General features: G+C 36.2%; 1 protein-coding gene across 2 annotated transcripts in view; it reads right to left on the reverse strand.

Moving 5' to 3' along the window:
• The window catches only part of LOC5577920 (chaoptin), a 51,408-nt gene that overhangs the window by 23,178 nt on the left and 6,253 nt on the right, over nucleotides 1-21,977 (reverse strand). For both annotated transcript variants that reach the window (XM_001656655.3, XM_021847121.1), the window contains exons 2-3: nucleotides 17,792-18,272; nucleotides 13,779-13,939 (exon numbers count right to left, since the gene is read on the reverse strand). In XM_001656655.3, the coding sequence (XP_001656705.2) occupies nucleotides 13,779-13,939; nucleotides 17,792-17,916 (286 nt within the window). In that variant the 5' untranslated portion in view covers nucleotides 17,917-18,272. The remainder of the gene's footprint in view (nucleotides 1-13,778; nucleotides 13,940-17,791; nucleotides 18,273-21,977) is intronic.

Below are 21,977 nucleotides of genomic sequence, written 5' to 3' on the forward strand. Positions count from 1 at the left end.
AAATATCTAATAATTATTAGGTATAATCTAGCAAGTGGTACCGACAAAATTTCAACTTGCCATCAAGTAGACCATTAAAAATATCATTATCACAAATTACGCAACGCTCGAAGGCAGTGGGGAAGAGAGTAGGATAAAGCGTTACGGTCCTTACATTTTTTTTCAATTGTATATACAAAAAGCGTTACGAAAATTTCCAAATTAAGCGGTACATAATGAATGGAAGCTACCCAACCTCTATTCCATTTTTTTAAGGGAAGGCTCTAGTGGTTCCCTATTTGACCATGTGAATTTTCGAAAACTGTCACATTTAAATGTTTGAATGTTTTAACATAAAGATATATTTGATATCAAAATACTTAAACACACAAAATTATATGAAAACAATTAAATTCTCACGTATGGCGAAATAGGGAACTGATCTGTATGGACGGAGGTCTAAATTGTGCAGGCCTTATATAGGAGTAGAATCGTAGTCATTTGGACAAAGCAAGATAATTATATACGATCAAGATATAATTCAAGATACACTAACATCTATAGCTAATTTCTATTTGCTGTAATTATGGAATCTAAATGGAGTAATCTAATATATTTCATCCTCCCACTTTTAAAAATTCTTCTATTCGACTATCAATATTTCTTATAACTTTTGAAACCAAATCTCAAAGGCTGTTTCTTAATTCGACTTGATCTTCTGACCTTTTTAGGCGAATTGAATTTCGCTTCTTTTCTTTTATGCTTGAGCTGAGTATCCTCGTTTTTCGTTTCTTTTCTAAAAAAAATCATTATTTTGAATCAAATAATCAGGATGAAATTTACCATCTAAACTAGACTTCCTAATCTAATTTCTGTGCACATATTCTACATTTTCTTCACAACTCTTTCAGGATTCCATTTAACATAATTTTAAAAACATATTTCTGTACATAATTTTTCCATTAATTTTGAATGTTTCGTCATTTATCTTCTTTTCGTCATTATTCTTCTTATCTTAGTTGTGTACATCAATTACTTTTGATTTACAACTTGTTTAATTAAACATTTTCTCATTGTGCTTTGGATTTATTTTACTTAGTAGTGTTCTTGGCTTATACGAATAGATCATGTCGTTTGGAGCTTTTCCTGTCACTGTTGAGGGGGTATTATTGTAAGTGATCAAGAACTTGCAAATTATTTCGGATAGGGGTAGTTTTCGACAGTTTGATGAATCAAGAAATACCTTTTTAAAAACACCTTTGACAGTCTGTACAGCCCGCTCGTTTAGCCAATCCGTTATACTCTGGATGGTACAGGTCTGGAACAACAATCCGATCAAAGGAGAGCATAGCATCATCTTCAATGCTAAAGTTGTTGCCAATCTTGTAATAAACTTGCAAACAATTAGGAGCCTTCTTGGGCCAACCATCATGAACACAGATGACTAATTTCTGGACCAACTGATCACGTTTTTGCGCATCTCTAATGCTTTCAAAATCAACCGGACAGTTTTCAGATAATGCGTCCACATGACGCATCTCTCGTGCCGGACGATGGATGAACTTGTACTAGTTCATAGACAATGTAACTGACCAACGCTGTAACCTTGAGGCAGAAACAACAGATGTACCTTTTGTTGGGTTGAATATCTCTTTTAGGGTTTCAGAATCTGAGCAAAGAGTAAAGCTTTTTCCGTACAAGTGTTTGTGAAAACGAGTCACTACAAATATTATCGCAAGTGCTTCTGGGTGTAATTGAGAAAAAATACGCTCATGGTGAAAGAGTACTAGATGCAAATAGGACTGGACGTTCAACACCATATCTGGATCATACAGAGTTAGGACATCATGATCCAGTATCAACTGTTTACTTCTTACAAAAGTGGACTGACAAAGAGGATTCCAGTTAAACTTGGTACCTTTTTTGAGCAAATTGTACAGCTCTCGCAAGACCTCTGACAATCTAGGGATGAGTCTGCCATAGTAATTCAACAATCCTTAACGGACTTAGGAACCGGGGCGTTTACGCGACCTTTTCTGAATTTGTGACCTAAGAAATCAACAGATTCCTTGAAGAATTTGCACTTCCCGAGAATAATTTTCACATGATGGACATTCAAACGACTTAGAACTTTCAAGAGTCGAGCTGTGTGCTACAAAGCTATCAATAATTTTGTTGCCGAGGTTGTCTTTCGTATCAGGGACACCTTGCAACACCTTAACAATTACGGACTGACACACCAAAAGGTAATCGCGTATACTGATACAAACCCTTATGTGTGTTGATCGTTAAATACTCACGGGACTGCTCAGACACTTTGAGCTGTAGATAGGTTCTTGAGAGATCAATCACACAGAAACAATTGAAATTTTCCAAACTAGCGAACAGATCATCACTGCGCGGAAGGGGGTAATGTACAGTTTCGATAAACTTATTGATCGTGACTTTACAATCGATACAAATACGAACAGAATCGGACTTTGGTACTACTACAATTGGAGAGGCCACGGACTAGACTTCACCGGAATTACCACACCTTCACGACACATTTGATCATTGTGAATCTTTTTAAAAATGCTTGTGCACAAGTCGTAGAGCAGTTGTTTGGAGGCACTTTTAATACGTAATTTTCAATTAGTTGAATGAAAATACCTCTGACATGTGGCACATTGGTGGCTATTGAAGTATTTTTAAAGTTTTCGTGATGTAGTGTAATATTCAAAACTACAATCTATCTATTGTTTACTGGAAAAGCGTATACAATTTAAAAATGAATCAAGTCAATGGATTGTAACCAACAACTTTTATATAAAAAAAAAGCGTTGGCAGAACTGCAGGCACTAATGATAATGACACACTACGGGGTTGAATATCGCTATTATTCTGTTTATGACCGGGTGTGGCAAATTGAAATATAATATTATTCAAATTAAATTTTGCTTGGGACCTGTTAACCATTGCACATTTTTAAGCAGATCGTGACTATAAACTACATGATCCATCAACTGGTTCCATTCTAATGATTATTAGCTCACGATTTACCAAGAGAAATTGCGCTCAATTTTGCATTCGCTAGGATCAATGCTTCGACAGTGGGTTTGATGCTTACATAGTACTGCGAACATGAGATCATCGAGTAACAACGTCACTTTTCAAGAGAGAGGAAACTACCCAATTGAATGGCAAATAAAATATTCAAAAACCTTAACAAGACTGATCAAATGCAGAGGAACTTCTCTCTAGTTTTCCTATTTCTTCAAAAATAGCAAAAACTGCTCGATCAACCATGTAAGTTAATTGAACTTACAGTACAACCACAAAAAAGGAAAACACCAAAATATGGCGAGGGTGTGAAGCCGATCGTAAAAATGCACCTTTCTAAATTTATTAGAGGGCACCTCGTTTGTTCAACAGCTTACCATCAACCGGCATGCAAACGTGTGATCGGCCATCGTTGGCGAAATATGGCGGGAGTGCTAAATTGAAGTGAGTGTTTTTCTCCAAGGCTTACGGTGTTTCGTCAAAAACAAAACGAATGAACATTGATCCCAATTTTTCGTCATTGACAGGAGGATGCACCTAGTCCGCGATGGAATGTTCGCCTTACGGCAACGATGCTAATGAGCCGACACGGTTGAAATAATTAGCAACGGATTTTATGCATTTGGATAGTTTTGCCTAAAGCGTGTCTTATTGGGCAATAGAGGTAATTTTCAGCACATGTTTTAACCTTCTGCCTTTATAGTTCTATGACTTTTTTGGACGCATTCTTAATTCTTTTGTCAAAGTCGTTAGATAAATAGGGATATAAAGGGTAAAACAGACGTTATTTGATTTTTCACAGATGTAAAATATATTTAAAATTTTGTTAAATACGTACTAAAGTCTGCCAAACTTATACAAGTCATTTACTGTGAATTTGTTTATCGGCATATCGGTCCATTTTGCTCGAAGTAAGAGGGAGCATGGAGAAGAAAGCAATGAATACTAGATGGATAGGTACCGTAAGGGAACGGCGAGAGAAATTGGATTAGATGTTGAAGAGGGCATACCATATTAAACAGTATTACTTGAAACGTCACTTCCTTGTGGCTAACGTCCCCTATGGGAACGGCTTGGGTGTGTTTTGAGAATGACACTACCAAGACAGCCATGACACTGTGGACGTTAGCCACAAGGAAGTGACGTTTCAAGTAATACTGTTTAATATGGTATGCCCTCTTCAACATCTAATCCAATTTCTCTCGCCGTTCCCTTACGGTACCTATCCATCTAGTATTCATTGCTTTCTTCTCCATGCTCCCTCTTACTTCGAGCAAAATGGACCGATATGCCGATAAACAAATTCACAATAAAATTATCACGGTCGATATCTTTGTATGTACAAGTCATTTACTTTTTTAGTTATTTTAAAACTAAACACATCCCTTAGAAAATTCTGCGATATAGAACCGTTTCAATAAAATCCATAAAATTATGTTTTGTTCGTTCGTTTTGAGTATAAAAAATAGAAATGTATTGTATTGGAAATGTTTTATTGATAAATTTTGATACTATCTTTTTACGATCACTGTTTTCCAGTGGATCAAGGCTACCCAGTAGAGTGGTTCAAAAAATCGTTTTTGCTCCACACCGCTCATTCGATTCCAGATCAAATTCTGAGTGTCTTCCCAAAATTTGAGCTCATTTGGATGAAAACTGAGACTGCACAAGCCCTTCAAAGTTTATATGGGAATTACTATGGGAAAAGCAAGAAATTCATGCAATCGGCCATAGTGTTTGCCCATGTGTTCTTGGGGATTAGAACTATGTTGATACTGTGAGATACAATTATCAGCTACAACTTTGCCGAAGACCGTTTTTAAAACGGACGCCCCAGTAATTAGTTATTAATTTTTTTAATGAGTAGTAAAACTTTGGCTATAATTATTGGGCTGTTCTGCAGGCATCACTGGATTTATGCAGTAAAACATAGTAGCCATGATTTGTGCGTGCTATCTTTCGCGCCAGATGCAGCAATGTTGCCTGTTAAGAAGTTAAATGAGCACTGCTGAAAAATTTGTGACTGGATATGAATCAATCACTAATTACTGAGGCGTCCGATTTGAAAACGGTCTTCGACACAGTTGTAGCTGATAATTGTATCTCACAGTATCAACGTAGCTTCAATCCCAAAGAGCACATGGGCAAAAACTATGACCGATTGAATGAATTGGTTACTTTTCTCATAGTAATTCGATTTTTTGAACCACTCTACTACCCAGTCTTCCCTAGAGAGGTTAAATATTGATGTAAAAATAATTTTTCAACAGATTTTTGATGATTATTGACAATCTATTGACCCCATCCATTGCAGTTAATATTCCTAATATTTGGTCAATTGCGCATCAGCTAATTCAACAAAATGATTCACAGCACGAAACGTGCAGTGGAACGTCACACTGGAACGTTACATCAGATAATTTGAGAGTCCAATGCCCAGCATAAGCTCCGTCAAACTATCGTTTAGGCGTTGGAATGTTTTGATTAGCGTCGTATTTCGGGTCATTAACTTCGAACCATGAAAGCTTAACGCTTCTCTAGTAGACTGCAACCAGTTGAGTCTTCTGGGCTGACTGCATGAAATATGTACAAACTTGCACCCATTCATGGAGAGAGATGAATGCATTCTTCACAATCTTCAAAATTCCAAGAGGTGACAGATAATGAAACCCCTTTACCTACATACATCATCAAATTGGCAACGGTGGGCTGAACCAATCAATGCAACAGTCCGAGAATGCATAACTCAATATGAGGTGGACTATCAATCACAACACACGCACGATGAATAATTATGTAAGCGCATTGGATGTGACCAATCTATCAATACAAACTTAAACGTAACAATTTAGCATTCAGCCCATACATACTTCAAATCGATAGTTACACACTGAAAGCTCGAGTGCTGCCCCCGATGAAATTATGCCTCTCTCTAGTTTTTTTTTCGTTTTGCTTGGTTAGATTTGCTTTTGCGAATTAGACCGATTTTTCCATCAGATGGAAGTTATAAAGCTTGTTCGAGAGCAAAAGACGCCAACCAATTCCGAACAGGTTGTACTTATGTTGCATAAGCACCGGAATTGGATACACTTTCTTTGTTGATCCCACCAAAGCGACGAAAGACTGGAAGCCTAAAAGCCGGACATTCAAAATTCGGTGTCTCTTAAGATCATGTTGGGACCGGCTGGCATCATGGGCGTAGTTAGAGCACCTTTCTCCTTGGCCGAAATAAAAAAAAACTGCTTCACTAAGGAAACACGAAATTTTGGAATCATAATTAAATAATTGCGTCGGACATTTTCCAATAATTCTTAGTGTCCACCATAACATCAGCTTTTTGCATAAGATCTCCCTACAGATTTCGTCGAAAATCCACCATGGATCTTGCAAAGCATCCACTAAAAAATCTCCACCAATCTTCCCAGGTTTCTGTTAAGGAATTTGAAAGTGATATTACTATTTATCTCCTGAGCTTCTTCTCTCAATTCTCCATATGGTTCTTTTTGGTTCTTCTCCTGATTAGTTATTTTGAGAAGTATTCAGACCACAGACAAACAGACGTAGCACTTATAACAAGTTGCAATCAGAATCATAGTGTTCGACCGATGGGCCAACAGATGGTGGTAGTGTGTAAACGTCAAACACGAACAAAAACGATGCGAGCGTTGCGGGTGGTGAATTGACCACCTACCATATATTTGAATCGGTCGTTTAAAAGGTGGTCGATGGACAATGATGAGAGTGTGACGTCTGTTTGTCTGTGTGCAGACGTTTCCCCGGTGAGTTCACCATCCAACGAGTGGTTCTTCTATAAATTTTCTGGAACATCTCTTAGAATTTCTCTAGATACTCATCAAAATTTCCTCCGGTATAAATTTTAGTTCTATTCATAACTACACTCAAAAATATTCTACTTAAGGTTTATTAAAAGTTTATAATGTTCAGAAATTACTTTTATAAATCATCCAAGAATTCTTACTAAGCTCATTATTTTTTTTCTTTTTGACCTCATGCAACATATCAAGATTCTTTAGAAATCACTGCTAGTAAGTTGTGTGAGATTATTGTTGATATTATTTAAGAAAACATATTCAAGAATTCTTTCAAGGTTTTTTCCATTGCAGGCATTCGACTGACATTATTTCTAATCCACACAAATAGAGCGCTCGAATAGCAGTACTTGTAAACACGCAGCTATTCATAAATATCAAATCTGTGTCTGTAAGAATTTCTAAAGTTTAAATTTTTCAATTTTTTTTTCTTTCATTCTCACGGATCTAAGGATTTAGTATTAGTTTAATTATTATATATTATTTATTATATATTATAGAGGTTTTAACTGGTGTCATTCGCCTCTGGTAAAAAAAAGAAAGAAACAGATTTAGTATTAGTGGTAATGGTGCAACAAAATTTCCTGTGACAAAAGTAATAATATCTTCAGAAAGTTTTTAGTGATTTCAACAGACTTCGCCTCAAAAATTGTAAAAATATTCTTCTGAGTACACAGCGTAACAAAAATTATATTTTTGCGTGTCTCAAGGATCAAATTATGTGCCTCTAGTAATTTTAGGGCTGCTAAATCTGATGCCGTTCTCAGAAATGTTCCAGCACGTCACAATTTTTAGCTACAGGTCGCCAAAGTTGCAGAAAACACTGGTTTTATTGATGTTTACATAAAAATTTTACAATCATTTATCAAAAACTTTTGAGATCTAATCCAACAAGCATGCAAAATAGGACTTAAACTTTCATTTCAGATACAATTTGGTTGAAATTGCACGGTAAAATTTAGATTAAATAGTTTTTTATCAACATGCTTACAGTCTCCATACAAAATTCTTCGTTTCTCTTATATGGCATAACACAATACTTTTCTAAACCAACAAAACATAAGTTTTGAGCATCGGAAGTATTCTGAACTTTGTTTATAAGTATTGTTATACACTTGAAGTTTGAGTTCTGAGGCAAATTAAGCAAATAAATTGCCATACAATCTGGCAAACTTGCATGCAAGTTGGCTGAAAAAGTCAAATTTAGCATTTTCTACAGCTAATATCTCATAAACTAGACGTGCTATGATATTTATGAAAATGGCAATGGATTCAGCAATCCTTAATTAAGTTTACAGCGGTTTTTTGGTGCTAGAGACAAAACCGTGTTCCGCAGTGGTATTGTTCGATCCTTTGGCCGTGTCGCTTGCCTCTGCGGGGGCGGGTGATGCGGTCAGGATCAATCATGTTGCGCGTCGCTCGCGTAGCACGATAGCACAGTGTCGCGGAATCGCGTTAGTAGTGTTTGGTCCTTTGATTGTATCACATAGGTGTTGTCCTCTGCAAAATGTTTTTAAAAAAAGTGTCTATAGCGGAAACAAAATGGTTTATTCTGCACGCGTTCTGCTGGGCAGTGCTTTTTTAAAGCAGGTGAAGATGAATTGAAATCAAGCCTCAAATTTTCAGGAGCGCGGGTCTGGAAAACTGGACAGCGGATTGAGATGAGGGCTTGATCGAATGGTGACTCGCTGGTGATGACCTGGGAGGGTGGTACCGATATTACACACGAAATATGACACAAAGTTATTTAGAATTGCAAGAAAACTCCAGCTTGCCAACGACACTCAAGGCAGACTTGATGAGAATCGCTAGTTTTATTTTGTTGTGTTCCTTCGATCGTTCTGGACAAACATGGAAAAAGGGCCAAAGTATTCTGTGCATTTCATTTTCGTTTTTATTGGAAAAAGTAAAATAATGCGTATTTGAACACTTTATATTCAATCAAGATAAAAGGTGCTGTTGTGACATTACTTTTGAATAAGCATGAATAGCTTTTCAATCGATTTTTTGTCACCTTTGATAAAATGCAAAAATACGTTTTAATCAATTACGCGCTTTTATCATGTTTGTCCATTGTTTTAGATCTGGGCTCACAGTGACAGTTCGTGACAGCAGAATCTCGGCTCACCTTGACGTACATAAATTTCGTATTGGTTTCTCCCTCCCAGGTGGTGACCAATCGATCAGGTTGGCTCTCTAGATTTGTGCTCTTGAGGGTTTCGTTTTTTTTTACGTCGTCAAAGTTTTTTTCTCTTTTTTTTCACGCGTTCTGAGTGCAATCGAGTTTAGGTTTTCGTATCGCCGGAGTGATACTTTATTGTTGTGAAATGAGCATGCGGATTAAAATAGCTACCCCAAGTAACATTGATAGCTGAATAACAGCTTATTCTGCTACAATGCTGTTTAAACAGCCTCTTTCTAGCTGAATAAACTGTTATTTAGCTACCATTGTTACCTGGGCAGCTGCTCGATCAAGGATGGACGATTAATTTGGTGAGCTCGTTTCATACTTTTGTTTTAAATGTGCAATAAACGTATGTTTATCATGTTCTTGTAGGAGTCTGATTTATGCGAAACGTCTTTTTGCGAAATGGGTTATCCCTTTCTATTCCAATACTTAGTACGGAATTTTATCCAAAAGTATCTCAACAGATCTACCAAAAAACAAATGAAAATTTGTGAAAAAAATGCTCTATATATTTTCTTAGATTCCACAAGACGTCTCTCCAGCTATTTCTGCAAGATTTTTCAAAAAACGCCAAAGAATAAAGGAATTTTTCTTAAATTTCTGAAAAAATCCTGTTGGTTTCTGACAGATCTCTTAAGACATGTCCAGGAATTCATCAAGAAATGTTTGAAGGGAATACTTCTGATAGTTGTCTGTGAGATAACGAGAACGAGTTTGTGGTAGGAACTCCTCAATGATCATTTGAGAAAATCACCCAAAATTCCAACATTATTTCTTCAGTAATTCCTTCAACACCTCCAAAGATTGCTATAAAATTTCATCATTTGATGCTATAAAACTTCTACAACAATTTCTGAAAGAATTTGTTCTACAAATAATCTAATATTTTTTCCAATATTTTTTTCAGAATTTTTTTTATGAATTCTCCTGAGAGTTTCTATGCGTATCCGCAATAATTCCACCAGAAATCCCGATAGGAATTTTCTAGAGCAATTCATGGAATTATCCATGAATTCTTGGATTTTTTAGGGAATCCTTCAATGCATTTCATCAAGAATCGTTTGATAAATTTTCGGCTAAGTTCTGTAGAGAAATTCTGGGTGTAATTCTTGAAGCAAGCTTCTGTCGTCAGATTACACGCAACGGTTTTGTAAAGACATGTCCAAGGATTCCTCAAAAAATATCTGAAGGGATTACTCCAGACATTTCTCTGTCAGGAAACAAGAACTTAGTTTAGAATATCGGCAGAAAAACCGTTAGAGTTTGTGGTAGGAACTCCTCTAAGGATTTATTATTAGGCCGCTCTAAAATTTCAATACTATCTATCTGTTCGAATTACTTTGATACCTCTAGAGATTACTATATAATTTTATCCATTGATCAAGTTTTCAGAATATACCGGAGGCATTCCTCCAAAAATTAATGTGGGACTTCAGAGTATTTGACCATCTCTGTAAATTTCGCTAATGATTTCTCATAAAATTTAAAAAAAGTATTCTACTAAACTTTTTATTTTGATTGCCTCTTTCACACGAATGCAAAATTAAAAATAAAAAAATAATAATTAAAATAATAATAATGATAATCAATAATAACTAATTGTCTCCTGGAAACACGTCAAAATTACTTGAAACGTTTTTTCAGCTAACGCTAAATTAACTACTATAATTTCTCTGTCTAGCTATTCAACAATCAGCTCAACAATTTTTCATATTTTTCATGATACTTCCAATAATTCAAACATAAATTACTTTAAGCAAACTTCTCAGAAATACTCTACTAAGTGCAGAAATATATCCAAGAATATATCTACATATCCATGAAAAATAAGAAATGTAAAAGCTCCTGAAGTAAATTGCCTTAAATGCGTTTTTTCAAGAATCGTTCGACAAATTTTGATAAGAGTTCCTGAAATAATATCTAGAGAAATTCTGGATGGTATTCTTAGAGAAATTCAATTCCTATTTTATGATGGAATTTCATGAACAATATCTAGAGCAATTACCAGCTGCAACAGAGTCGAAAATTTGTGTTTTCTCCTATAACGTTTTTGGTTTCTAATACTTTTGCAGCATTTTCCACAAGTTCTTAAAAGACTCCTCTAGATTTGGAATGAGATGGAAAGGGGATTGATTTTGAAGACAATCTGATGTTCCTTAGAAAACCGACATTCTTGAAATTTATTTGACCGTCCATTATTTTAGTCAATTTGTCAAAAAAGGACCGTTGAATGTCAGAATTCCATGAGAAATGATCATGATAATCATTATGGTTTAACATAATGTATAGATTATTATTGTATCAACAAAACAAAGTTATATAAAAAAGTAGATTTTAAAAAAAACTTTGATTGAGGAACTTTTATAAAAAATTTAACAACGCGATTGTTGTCCAGGAAATTTGAAAATTTGAAGTGATGTTTTTTTTACAATTGATGTATGCAAAATCTTTGCACGGACAGAATGGAATCAGAAAATTAAAATGCATTACTCAAAAACGGTTGCACCAATTTGCTTCGTTTTTCACAACGCAGATTCCCATCAACGTATTGTTAGGAAAAGTGAACAACTAATAATTGAAATGAAACTCCAACCTGAGATAGTTACGTGGGTTATAAGGCAATTGTGGGATTGCAATTATCATTGGAATCAGATGACCAATGATCCAAATCGGTACAAATACTAAAATATTTTTTTTGCAATTCGGTTGCAAATCAATCAACTTTTCATTGAGAAGGTGATGAACATAACGGCCTACTTTTCCTACCGAAACAAATAGTGCTGAAAAATGCTACTTTTCAGTACTCTTTTCGGTGCTGAAAAGTAGCTCTTTTCAGTACTTATTTTGTAGGCGTCAATCGAATAACCCAGTCTCTTCGTGTCATTTGTGCTTATTCTGCGCGGCGTGTGAGTCGAGACGAGTCGTTCTCACCTCGAGTGACGTGAGGCGACTAATCAAATGGGAGCGAGTTGACACCTCTCCGACTCGTCTCGCCTTATATGCCGCACAGAATAAGCACACTTGCATCTGGTTCTAGGGTTTATTCTACGACTTGCGTATGTGAGAATTGTCGGTGTTGGCTAGCGAGGTGACAATTCTCGACTCGAATGAAGTGACTTTCCATTAGGTTTCCAGGACGAGTCACTTCACTCGAGTATCCGTTGTGCGATCTGGTGCCTTCGCAGGCTGGCGGTTCTGATGTGGGATCGGAGCGTCCAGCATTTGTAGTCAGCTACTGTATGTGCTGTCTCACATGTTCTTTCCTCCCATAGGGAACATAGAACTGAATGATACCAATGGGAGAGTGAAAAATTGTGACAGCCTTGTGTACTACTGTATCACGCCTACGTGATTGAAAAATGCTGAATGCGTAGATTCACGCATGGCTGTATGCCCATGTGGGTTCTCTAGAAATGTTTGTCTGTGCTTTTAGAATGCATCCAGCTGAAACGGCATTTTTCGAAATAGCAAAAAATGTTGTATGCAACTCGTTGCAAAACACGATTTTTTCAGCACTCGTTGTATTTATCCAACTCGGCGAGCCTCGTTGGATAAATGTACAACTCGTGCTGAAAAAATCATCATTTGGTAACTTGTTGCATAAATAACTATTTCTGAAAACTTGAAAAAAATTGGTACAAAAACATTAAAAAAAAACAAAAAGCTATAGCAATTTAAATATTTATTTGTGGTAAAAAATTGCTGCAGCTAGAGGAGGTAAGAATGCGAAATCCTTTCTTCAGATTATTCACGAAGAACCATTGAAATATTTACGACAAAATCCACACTGATGCTTAAATGAATCTTTGGCAATTTAAAAAAAAAACTCAAGTACACAGCAAAAAAATGAGAAATTTGTAATAACTAGTGAAAAACCTGGATGTTTTTTAAATGATTGTTTGCAATGAAATCGTGGTGAAATTCGTATTGCTTTGTTGCAAGGATCCTCCAAATATCTTCAAGAGGAATCATTTGCAGTGTTTCCTGGAAAAACGTTATAGCGTTCGTTATGTTAAATCTCACACATTTTTTTTTAATAATCTTATAAAGTGGGTGTGGGGGATGTCAAAAATGATTGTATGTACTACTTTTTCTCGAATGTCACCTCCCCGACCGCCAGTTCTTTAAAGACCGGTCACTTCCTTCTGACGGAAATCATAGCTACGCCCATGGCTGCCATGATTCGTTGTTGACTAAATAGTGTCGAGCGAAAGTTTCGGAGATGAAAAAATGACGAGGGTGTCTGCGCGAACAGGTTCCACTTTTGACTTTTATGGGTGTTGTTTTCATTATGATAAGCAACCGCCCGGTCGAAAGAGTTCGCGACCCATGAGATTGCTTATGATTAAAACAACACTCTTCGCTACAAGCACTGAGAAAGTTGAAAAATACTTGACTGACTTGTAGTGGTGCTTACTTTGCTCGAACAAATCGGTTAACACAAAGGTATTGAGTTGTAATTTGATGGGAAAGGAACTTGTCTTTCTCACAGAAGAGCAATCATACACACATCTCATTTTCTACCTGAAAAAATATTACGACAAAACGCAACAAAACGCTTAAAACATAAAACCAAACTGTAGCAGACTTAGTAATCCAATATGCAATCCGCAGAGACAAAGCACCGCCTCACGGACTGGACAATACATAGGCCAAACTGATTTCAACTGCAATAATTTTTGCAACGTCGCTCAAGAATGTTTATTGGCATAAGCAGTTTCAGTTGCAGAAATACTCACTGATCTTGCACCGCTTCAGATGTAGCTCTTCGATGGGCACATTCAGGCTGGCCAGATTGATGAATGCCACCGACAGGCTGGCCAGGTTGGAGTTCTCACAGCTGATGAAGATGCCATCGTCCGTTCCTCGAGTGCACACGCACGGGTAGATGAGCTTTGCTCTGAAAAAAAAATGCAAGAAAGGCGATTATGGTTTTCATTGATTTTCTTAGACATGTCAATTAAAGCATACGATGATATTGTAAACCTAAACGCTCGTATTATCGTTTTAAAACTATGAATTTGGATATTCTAGCTCCAAATCATAAAGTTACATCGATTTCAGCAAGAACATTTTCAATTGATTTAATATTATAAATAATATTAAAACAATTAATGAAAAAAGTTGGTCTAAAAAATGTTCAGTTCAAAAAAAATTCTAAGAAGCTTAGTTTTTTTATTTATTTTTTTCAACTTTATTAGACATTTTTTCAATAACAAAAAAAATGATCAGTCACCTCTCCCTTACTCGATATTTGGGTAGAGAACCATAGTAAAACTTGGTTTAAATGGCTACCTCGATTATTCCTTGAATCGCATTTGCAGTGATTTAGTGTTCAATAACTCGATACCTCCCTAACACGATGGTCCCTTGAATAACGAGGTATGCTGCCCATAACTGCATAACAGTCACATTCGACATTTTTGACAAATTGGAGTTAATACCGGGGAGAGTCATCAAATGATAAATACTTTCGATCAACTTACTTAAATTTGTGAGTGTGTTCTAGAAAATTCGAAAAAAATACCAAGTTGTTTTGTCACACTGGCAAATGTAACCGCATAACAATCACATTGAGATTATACATGAGTCTTATAATGTAGTAGCAACGAAATTTACATCAGAATAATTTTCTGTCTATTCACCAAATATGCGCTATGAGTTGTGCAAAATTTCAGCCTCAAATAAGCTCTTTTGAATTCTTAATGATTTTTTGAAATTTTAGTTTCCTCCCATACTGCAGTAAAATACAAACTTGGTACCCCATTTACTCAATGCCTACTTTTGTCGAATGTTACAAATATGCAGTTATGGGCAGTATGGAAAGTTAATTGTATAAGAAGAATATCATAATTTCAGGTAAAATAACTAGATCCCTCTTAGAGTCCCATAAAACAGGGTAACTTTGATAGTCTGGATAGCTTTCTAGATTAGAAGTTAAACACTTCATTACATGGTATTTTTATTGGAATCAAAACAATCTATTCTACGATCTGCCTTGTATCATGTATTATATAATTCATCTTTTTTTTCTATAAATTAGAAGAGTTTTAAAAACAGTGAAAAGGTTGTTCACGATTTCGGCGCAAATAAAGTTAGATATTTTCATGTATTGAATAATATAATGCAACGCCCATCAGTGATCTATCTATAATTATCTCGTTTAAAATATAGCTGTTTCTGTTTCGAAAGCTATTCAATATACTTGAAACGTAGAAATTAGTCAATAAGCTTTAAATTAAATGTATACGGAAATATCAACATATTTTCAATGACTTATGTTATGGCATCCCCTGATTTAATCAGAGCTGTATTACGATATGATAAACCGGCTCTCATGATGTGCTGCAAATCATGATTCTTCTTTTTATTACGTCCCCGCTGGGACAAACACTGCGTCTCAGGTTAGTGTTCAATGAGCACTTCCACAGCTATTAATCCATATCCGCCGTGCGTCCTGAAAATAGGACAGAAGCCCCGAACGCCCATCTTCCTATAAGTAGGACAGTACTTGTAATGCAAATGTCTTGAAAATAAAAAGGTTCAGGAGAAAAGTCTTTTGAAGAGTTGATCACACGACTGCTAACTTCCACTTGATAAATGTTTTTATTCATAATAAGCACACCAGGTGACGCACATACTCAAACAAATGTCGCATTTAGAAGCAACTTATGAAACAACTTTCTGACGTACAAATATTTGCTTCGTTTGTATCTCAGTAAATTGGTGTATTCGACAAAGTTGATCAACTAGGTATATGAGATCTTAAACATTATTAGTTAGGAAAACCCTCACAAGCTGGCGCTAGTGGTCGAACAGTTCAGTGATGAGATAAAAAGGTGGTGTCTTCGACAATTGTGTCCAACTGTATGAGATCTCTTCGCTCAAAACCTTATTAATTCGGAAAATATTCACAAGCTGGCGCTAGTTGACAAAGATTTTATTTTCTTGTAACTCAGTCCAGTTATGAGATATAAATTTGGTGTCTTCGACAACGTTGAACAACAAAATAATACCAATTCGCATGAAATCTTTTTAGTTCAGAAAACACTCACAAGATGGAACTAGTGAGCAACATTTTTGTTTGCTTATATATCAGTCAAGTGATTAGATACGAAGTTGGTGTCCAGGACAAAGTTGATCAACTAAATGAGACCTATCCGCCTAAAACCTTATTCTTTCGGAAAACACAAGATGGCGCTAGTGGTAAATTATTTTTTCTGTATATGTACCTATCTCAGTACAGTGATGACATACAACATTGGTATTTTCGACAAAAGAGTTCAGCTAAATAAGATTGTCTGAAATTCCGAACAGGCTCAAGGTCGGGTGAAACGGGTGCTGTGCTTTTGTGCCCCTGTAGGTAGGCAAACCACTGATAGTTAGCGGAACTGGCTATAATGTGATCACTTTGTAAAAGAATTTTAAGAAAAACGTATTGGTGTTGGCAATTTTAAAAACCGATTATATTTGACAACCATGCTTCCTGCATTTGATTGAACCTACCAAAGGTTATTTTCGGGTTCTCCGGGACACCAAAAAATTACTATCTTCTTCTTCTCGGCATTAACGTCCTCACTGGGACAGAGCCTACTTCTCAGCTTAGTGTTCTTATGAGCACTTCGACGGTTATTAACTGAGAGCTTTCTTTGCCAAAGTTGCAATTTTCGCATTCGTATATCGTGTGGCAGCTACGATGGTACTCTATGCCCTGGGAATTCAAGGAAATTTCCTTAACGAAAAGATCCTGGGTCGACCGGGAATCGAACCCAGACACCTTCAGCATGGCTATGCTTTGTAGCCGCGGACTCTAACCAAGCTGTGGGTGCCAAGCTTATGGGAATTCATTTTATGTAATATTATTTGATATCTACTTTTCGAGAATTGAAACGGTTTAGTTTCCAACAAACGGTCCAAAACTCTTTATTAAAAATGTTGAATATCAGATTTCAAGGTTTTGACGTTTTGAAGTTTACATGTACACTACGAAACACGTGTCAAATGTACAAATTGAAAAAAAAAATTCAAAACCTTATAACAGCTAGGTTCCTTAGGTGTCGGCCAGGGTAGACGCGTCACGCGAATCGGCGCGAAAATCCTTTGAAGTTTGACATCTCATTATTAATAATTGTTATTCCTTCCCGTGCAATTTTCGCTTCGCTTCGCAATTCGCGTCTACCCTGGCCGACACCTTAGGCGGGAATTGCCTACAACTAGATCATTAATTAACTGTGCAATCAGATTTTGATAAATTATTGTCATTGCAAATAAATAAAGATAACTTGGCAAATCCCAAAAATAACCCTTTTTCACCCGACCGGACCCAGTGACCCACAGGAATGACTCCGGCCATAGGAACATTCCCGAGTTCCTTTGGCCGCTTTAAGAAACTAGATATGTGTATATTATACTGACAAAACAATTTTATATATTCACAGAGTGGTGAGAGTCTTAGTATTTTTGCGTTCACTTAGGCCTATACGGGTTAATAGTAAAATCGAATAATGTTTTCATTAGGAATTGATTACAGTCAACTCTCCATAACTCGATATTGAAGGGACCATTGAGCTGGGGAGGTATCGAGTTACAGAACACAAAACCAGTGCAAATGCGATCCATCGAGGCAGCCATGAAAACCAAATTTTACCATGGTCCTCTAACTCGATATCGAGATACGAAATAGCGAGTAAGGGAGAGTTGACTGTAGTAAAATATCAAGTAAATAATCATATTAAACTGTGCCAATACTCACTTTTCCGGACACGTGTACTTGGGCCCCGGTGGAATATACTCTGCGCTAGTTAGCTGAATTACGCCGATAAAGATGATAACGGAAGCCCACAACAAACCGGCAGTGGTTCGTCGCCCGAACATCATTAACGATTGGTTCAGGACACGCCGCAGTCGTCGCCTTCTCTACAATCAGCCAGCTTCCTGCTTGTATTTTTTCCTCTCACTCTATCGTTAATTCACTTTTTTATTCGTATTTCTTTCGTATAATAACACTTCCAATTTGCACATTAATCGCAGCAAGCCAAGCAACACGCTGCCCAGGCCTACTATAGCTAGTCTCTCATTTGCACTCGCGTCGTGCTACAGCAAACCGGTCTCGTCGGGCGTCGTCAGTCATGCAGCAAATCGGTACGGCGACCTTCAAGATCATGCTCACAGAAGAAACGACAGGCCGCGTACATATTCCGATTGGGAACGGTTCCTTTTCATGCGTCGGCGGTCTGCAGTAGTGGAGAACAAAAACTATTTCCTAGCGAGCAGCACATTACCAGGCCGGGTATAATGTACCATTCACTTTTATTTCGAGTGAGTGCCACGTGGATTGGTGCCGTAGCGTCATTCGGGGCAAAAGTTCGTTGTGGGTCTTTCAAAGTACACGAAATCCTGGCAACACCGTATGGGTTTGACACCTTATTATAGGTCAGTCATTCAAATATATGAACTTCAACAATTACATCAAAGTATCACGAAATTATAAATGAAGTTGTGTTTTGAGACTTTCTGGTCTAATATATAAAAACTATCCAAAAAGAATTTTGTACAGTAAAAATTTTAAAATATCTAAGGAACACTCTACACTGTGAAAACTTCAATCATTTTCTATATGTGCATTTACACGTTAGTTATTTATTGAAGTACTGTAGTGAATAAACGTAAAATTGTGTTATACAAAACAGCTTTAAAATCTTTTATAACCTCATACCCAGGCCCATAACACTATTAGTAAAATAGGTCGGACTCGATTATCCGGAGTATCGATATTTTTTTTTCATTCCGGATAATCGATTCCTCCGGATAATTGAATCACTAAAAAAATAAAATCTGCGCTTAAAGAACTTAAATATTATCTTTTATCGTTATTTTATTTACATGATACAGAGGCAAAGCCAGAAATTATTTCTATGAGCATTACAGGTCTTGAGAAAAAAAAATCTCTTTTTTTGACGAGCATACCCAAAAAACCTTTTCTCAACCACCTTTTTTCTATAAAATTTCAAAACTGCTAAACCATTCATATTGTATATTGCAATAAAAAAATATCTCAAATGTATGCTTAACGAGTCTAAAATTCCGGATAATCGAGTCGCCGGAAAATCGAGTCTCCGGATAATCGAGTCCGACTTGTATTATCAAATAATCTTTATTTGAATAGCATTCAAGATACATTCATTTTTCAAATACATTATATTTATTATCCTACATAAGTTCAAAGATTATGTGAAGAATTCTTGCAGTGATTTTTCGTGTTGTAAATCTATTCGTAATCTCTAGCAAGCATTCTGAACTACGGTCTCCTCTTTCCTCATTATGGGGCCTTTTGAAGGTAGTATGTTGAGGTTTAATGTACCTTACAATTCGGACTTCAAAAATGCTTATAGCTCAATACATATCTTCTGCGACAAGTTCGGTGAAAACTTTTGCCCTGCATTACCCTATAATAAATCTAAATTCCCCACGGTGGCTATTGAGAACTGTAATAATAGTGTCTTGAGCGAAACCTTGTTTTGTTTCGTATAGAATTGAATGAAATTGAAAGTAACGATAACTATAGACGAAGCCTAACTATGGGGCGTTGTTGGTCGTACGAGAAACAGTGTGAGAGGATGCTGGATGTAGAGCTACTATTTTAACTCGAGTGGGATTGGTACAAAAATGAGCTGAAATGCTAATGGTAAGTAAATTGTTCTTCCTAAGGAACGATCCAAATATGCCGTCCATCGTTTTTCGGGATTTCTAGACCCCCCTCCCCCCTCTGTCACGCTTTTTCCAATACCTTATACACGCACTGTCACACATTCGTAGACACCCCCCTCCCCCTAATGATGGACGTTATTTTTGAATGATCCCTAATACATTCTACTTTGATTGAAGTTAAAAAGAACAAAGACATTTCAAAATTTGTAACATTTGGCTTTCAACTGATTCTACCCTATTATCCCGAATGCCATCACCCCGAATTCCAATACCCCGAATGTACCATTACCCCAAATTCCATCACCCCAAATGCTATTTCCCCGAATTTACAATTATCTTGACATGATGATATTGATAACATTTCCCCATGATATTGGGATTCGAGGTAATGTCATTCGGGGTGAAGGATCGTTCGGGGTTTATGAATTCGGGTTAATGGCATTCGGGGTAATGGGGTAGAATCACTCAATACAACACACTAAAGAGCTTCGTAACCGAGCGATTAGCAGATTGAGTTGTATTGCTAATAAATAAAAATCACTTCATATTTTTTTAGCTAACAATGCTTTGAAAGTTTTATGAATTTACGGTAAACTTTCAAAGAAGGATTCGGTTCCGAAATTTATTTTATGGAAACTCGAATCTCGACGAGTACTGAAAAATCCAGAAAATAAGAAGTGTAAATCAAGTTACTATTTCACAGTGCCATAAAAGAGACAGTTTTCCGAACGCGACTCAACCAGGGCATAACAAGGAATTCTAAATTATGAAAATAACAGAATCTTCAGCTTTTAAATTTCAAATTTCCGATGTTCAGTATATAAAAAAAAAAAGACTGCGTTGCCGATATTTCATCAATCACTGTGGATACCTTCATAACACTGCACGCTGACATACAATTCATAACTACAAAGCTTTGCAAAGGGATCGTTCAAATATTACGTAACACAACAGAGGGAGGGAGGAGGTCTTCCTTAGTGTTACGCTCAACAAAAATTTCATTTTTTTCCATGCTAAAGCTGCTATGTAGGAGAGGGAGAGTGTCCAAAATTAGAAAATTTAGCGTTACGTAATATTTGAATCATCCAAAAGAAAACAAACTTTTATGCTGATTATCAACGCGCGCAGGACAATTTTTTACTAGTTGGCGTTCTCATGCTGCGTGCACGAGAGCAGCGAGCTCGATTCTGCGCACGGGGGTCATCTACATGTAATACCCTTAGGGTCGTTGGGGAACCACTTAGCATCCACCTACGGACTTCAAATTTTACCTGATTTTTACCTTACCAAAACGAACACTTTACAATGACGAACTTATAACATTTCACATTTTCGAAAATTAAGGGACAGCGTAATGTCCATTAAACTACTGGAAAATTTCTCAGGTGATTTTTCCTGGATTTCTTTAAGTATTTTTCTAAAAGTTCCACAGATGATAAATTCAATTGCTCAACATATTCCTTCGAAAAATTTTCTTGATATTGTCAATGTTTATTTCAAGAATCAATCAAACAAACATTCTTCCAAATCTTATCAGTTTTTATTTCTTGGGACACAATTCGGACAAAGATGCTTCTATCGAACTCATTGGGAGATTGGAATTCTTGAAATCTTCGGAGATTTTTAATGAAAATCATCCAAGGATTTCTCCAACACTTATTCTAGAGATATCTTTGAGTAAACTGTAAAAATTCTTTTGATTTTTTTACATAAATACTAAATAGAATTCTTTCAGAGTTAACACCAACAACTACTTCAAAAATTTGGAATTATGCCACACCAAAATTCCTATAGAGATTCATATAAGAGCTACTCTGTGGATTTCTTCAGTAAACCCTAACAGTTATTTTCTCAGTAGCTCTTTTTAACATTTTTTTTGAGCATAATTTAAAAGATTCGTCCAGATTTTTATACATAGACTTCTACATAATTTCTCCCATAACTCTTGTCCTGGAAGATCCATACAGATTCTTCATGAATGAATACTTTAGAAATTCTTTCATTATATTCTTCAAGGGCTTATACAGGAATTTTCCTAAGAATATTCCTTGCCGAAATTAATAAAATACAAGAATAAGTATCTCTGGAAATCTCCCTTGAATTCTGCAGATTATGTTTTATAAGTGGTCTTAGAGGTACTCATAGATAAATTATAATAATAAAAATAAATGCCGAAGTCCTATTTCATCAATAATTTGTGAAAAATCCATTTATAAATTTCTTCAGGAACT

This window comes from Aedes aegypti, chromosome 2 (genome assembly GCF_002204515.2).
Source record: "Aedes aegypti strain LVP_AGWG chromosome 2, AaegL5.0 Primary Assembly, whole genome shotgun sequence".
Taxonomy (NCBI): Eukaryota; Metazoa; Arthropoda; class Insecta; order Diptera; family Culicidae; genus Aedes; species Aedes aegypti.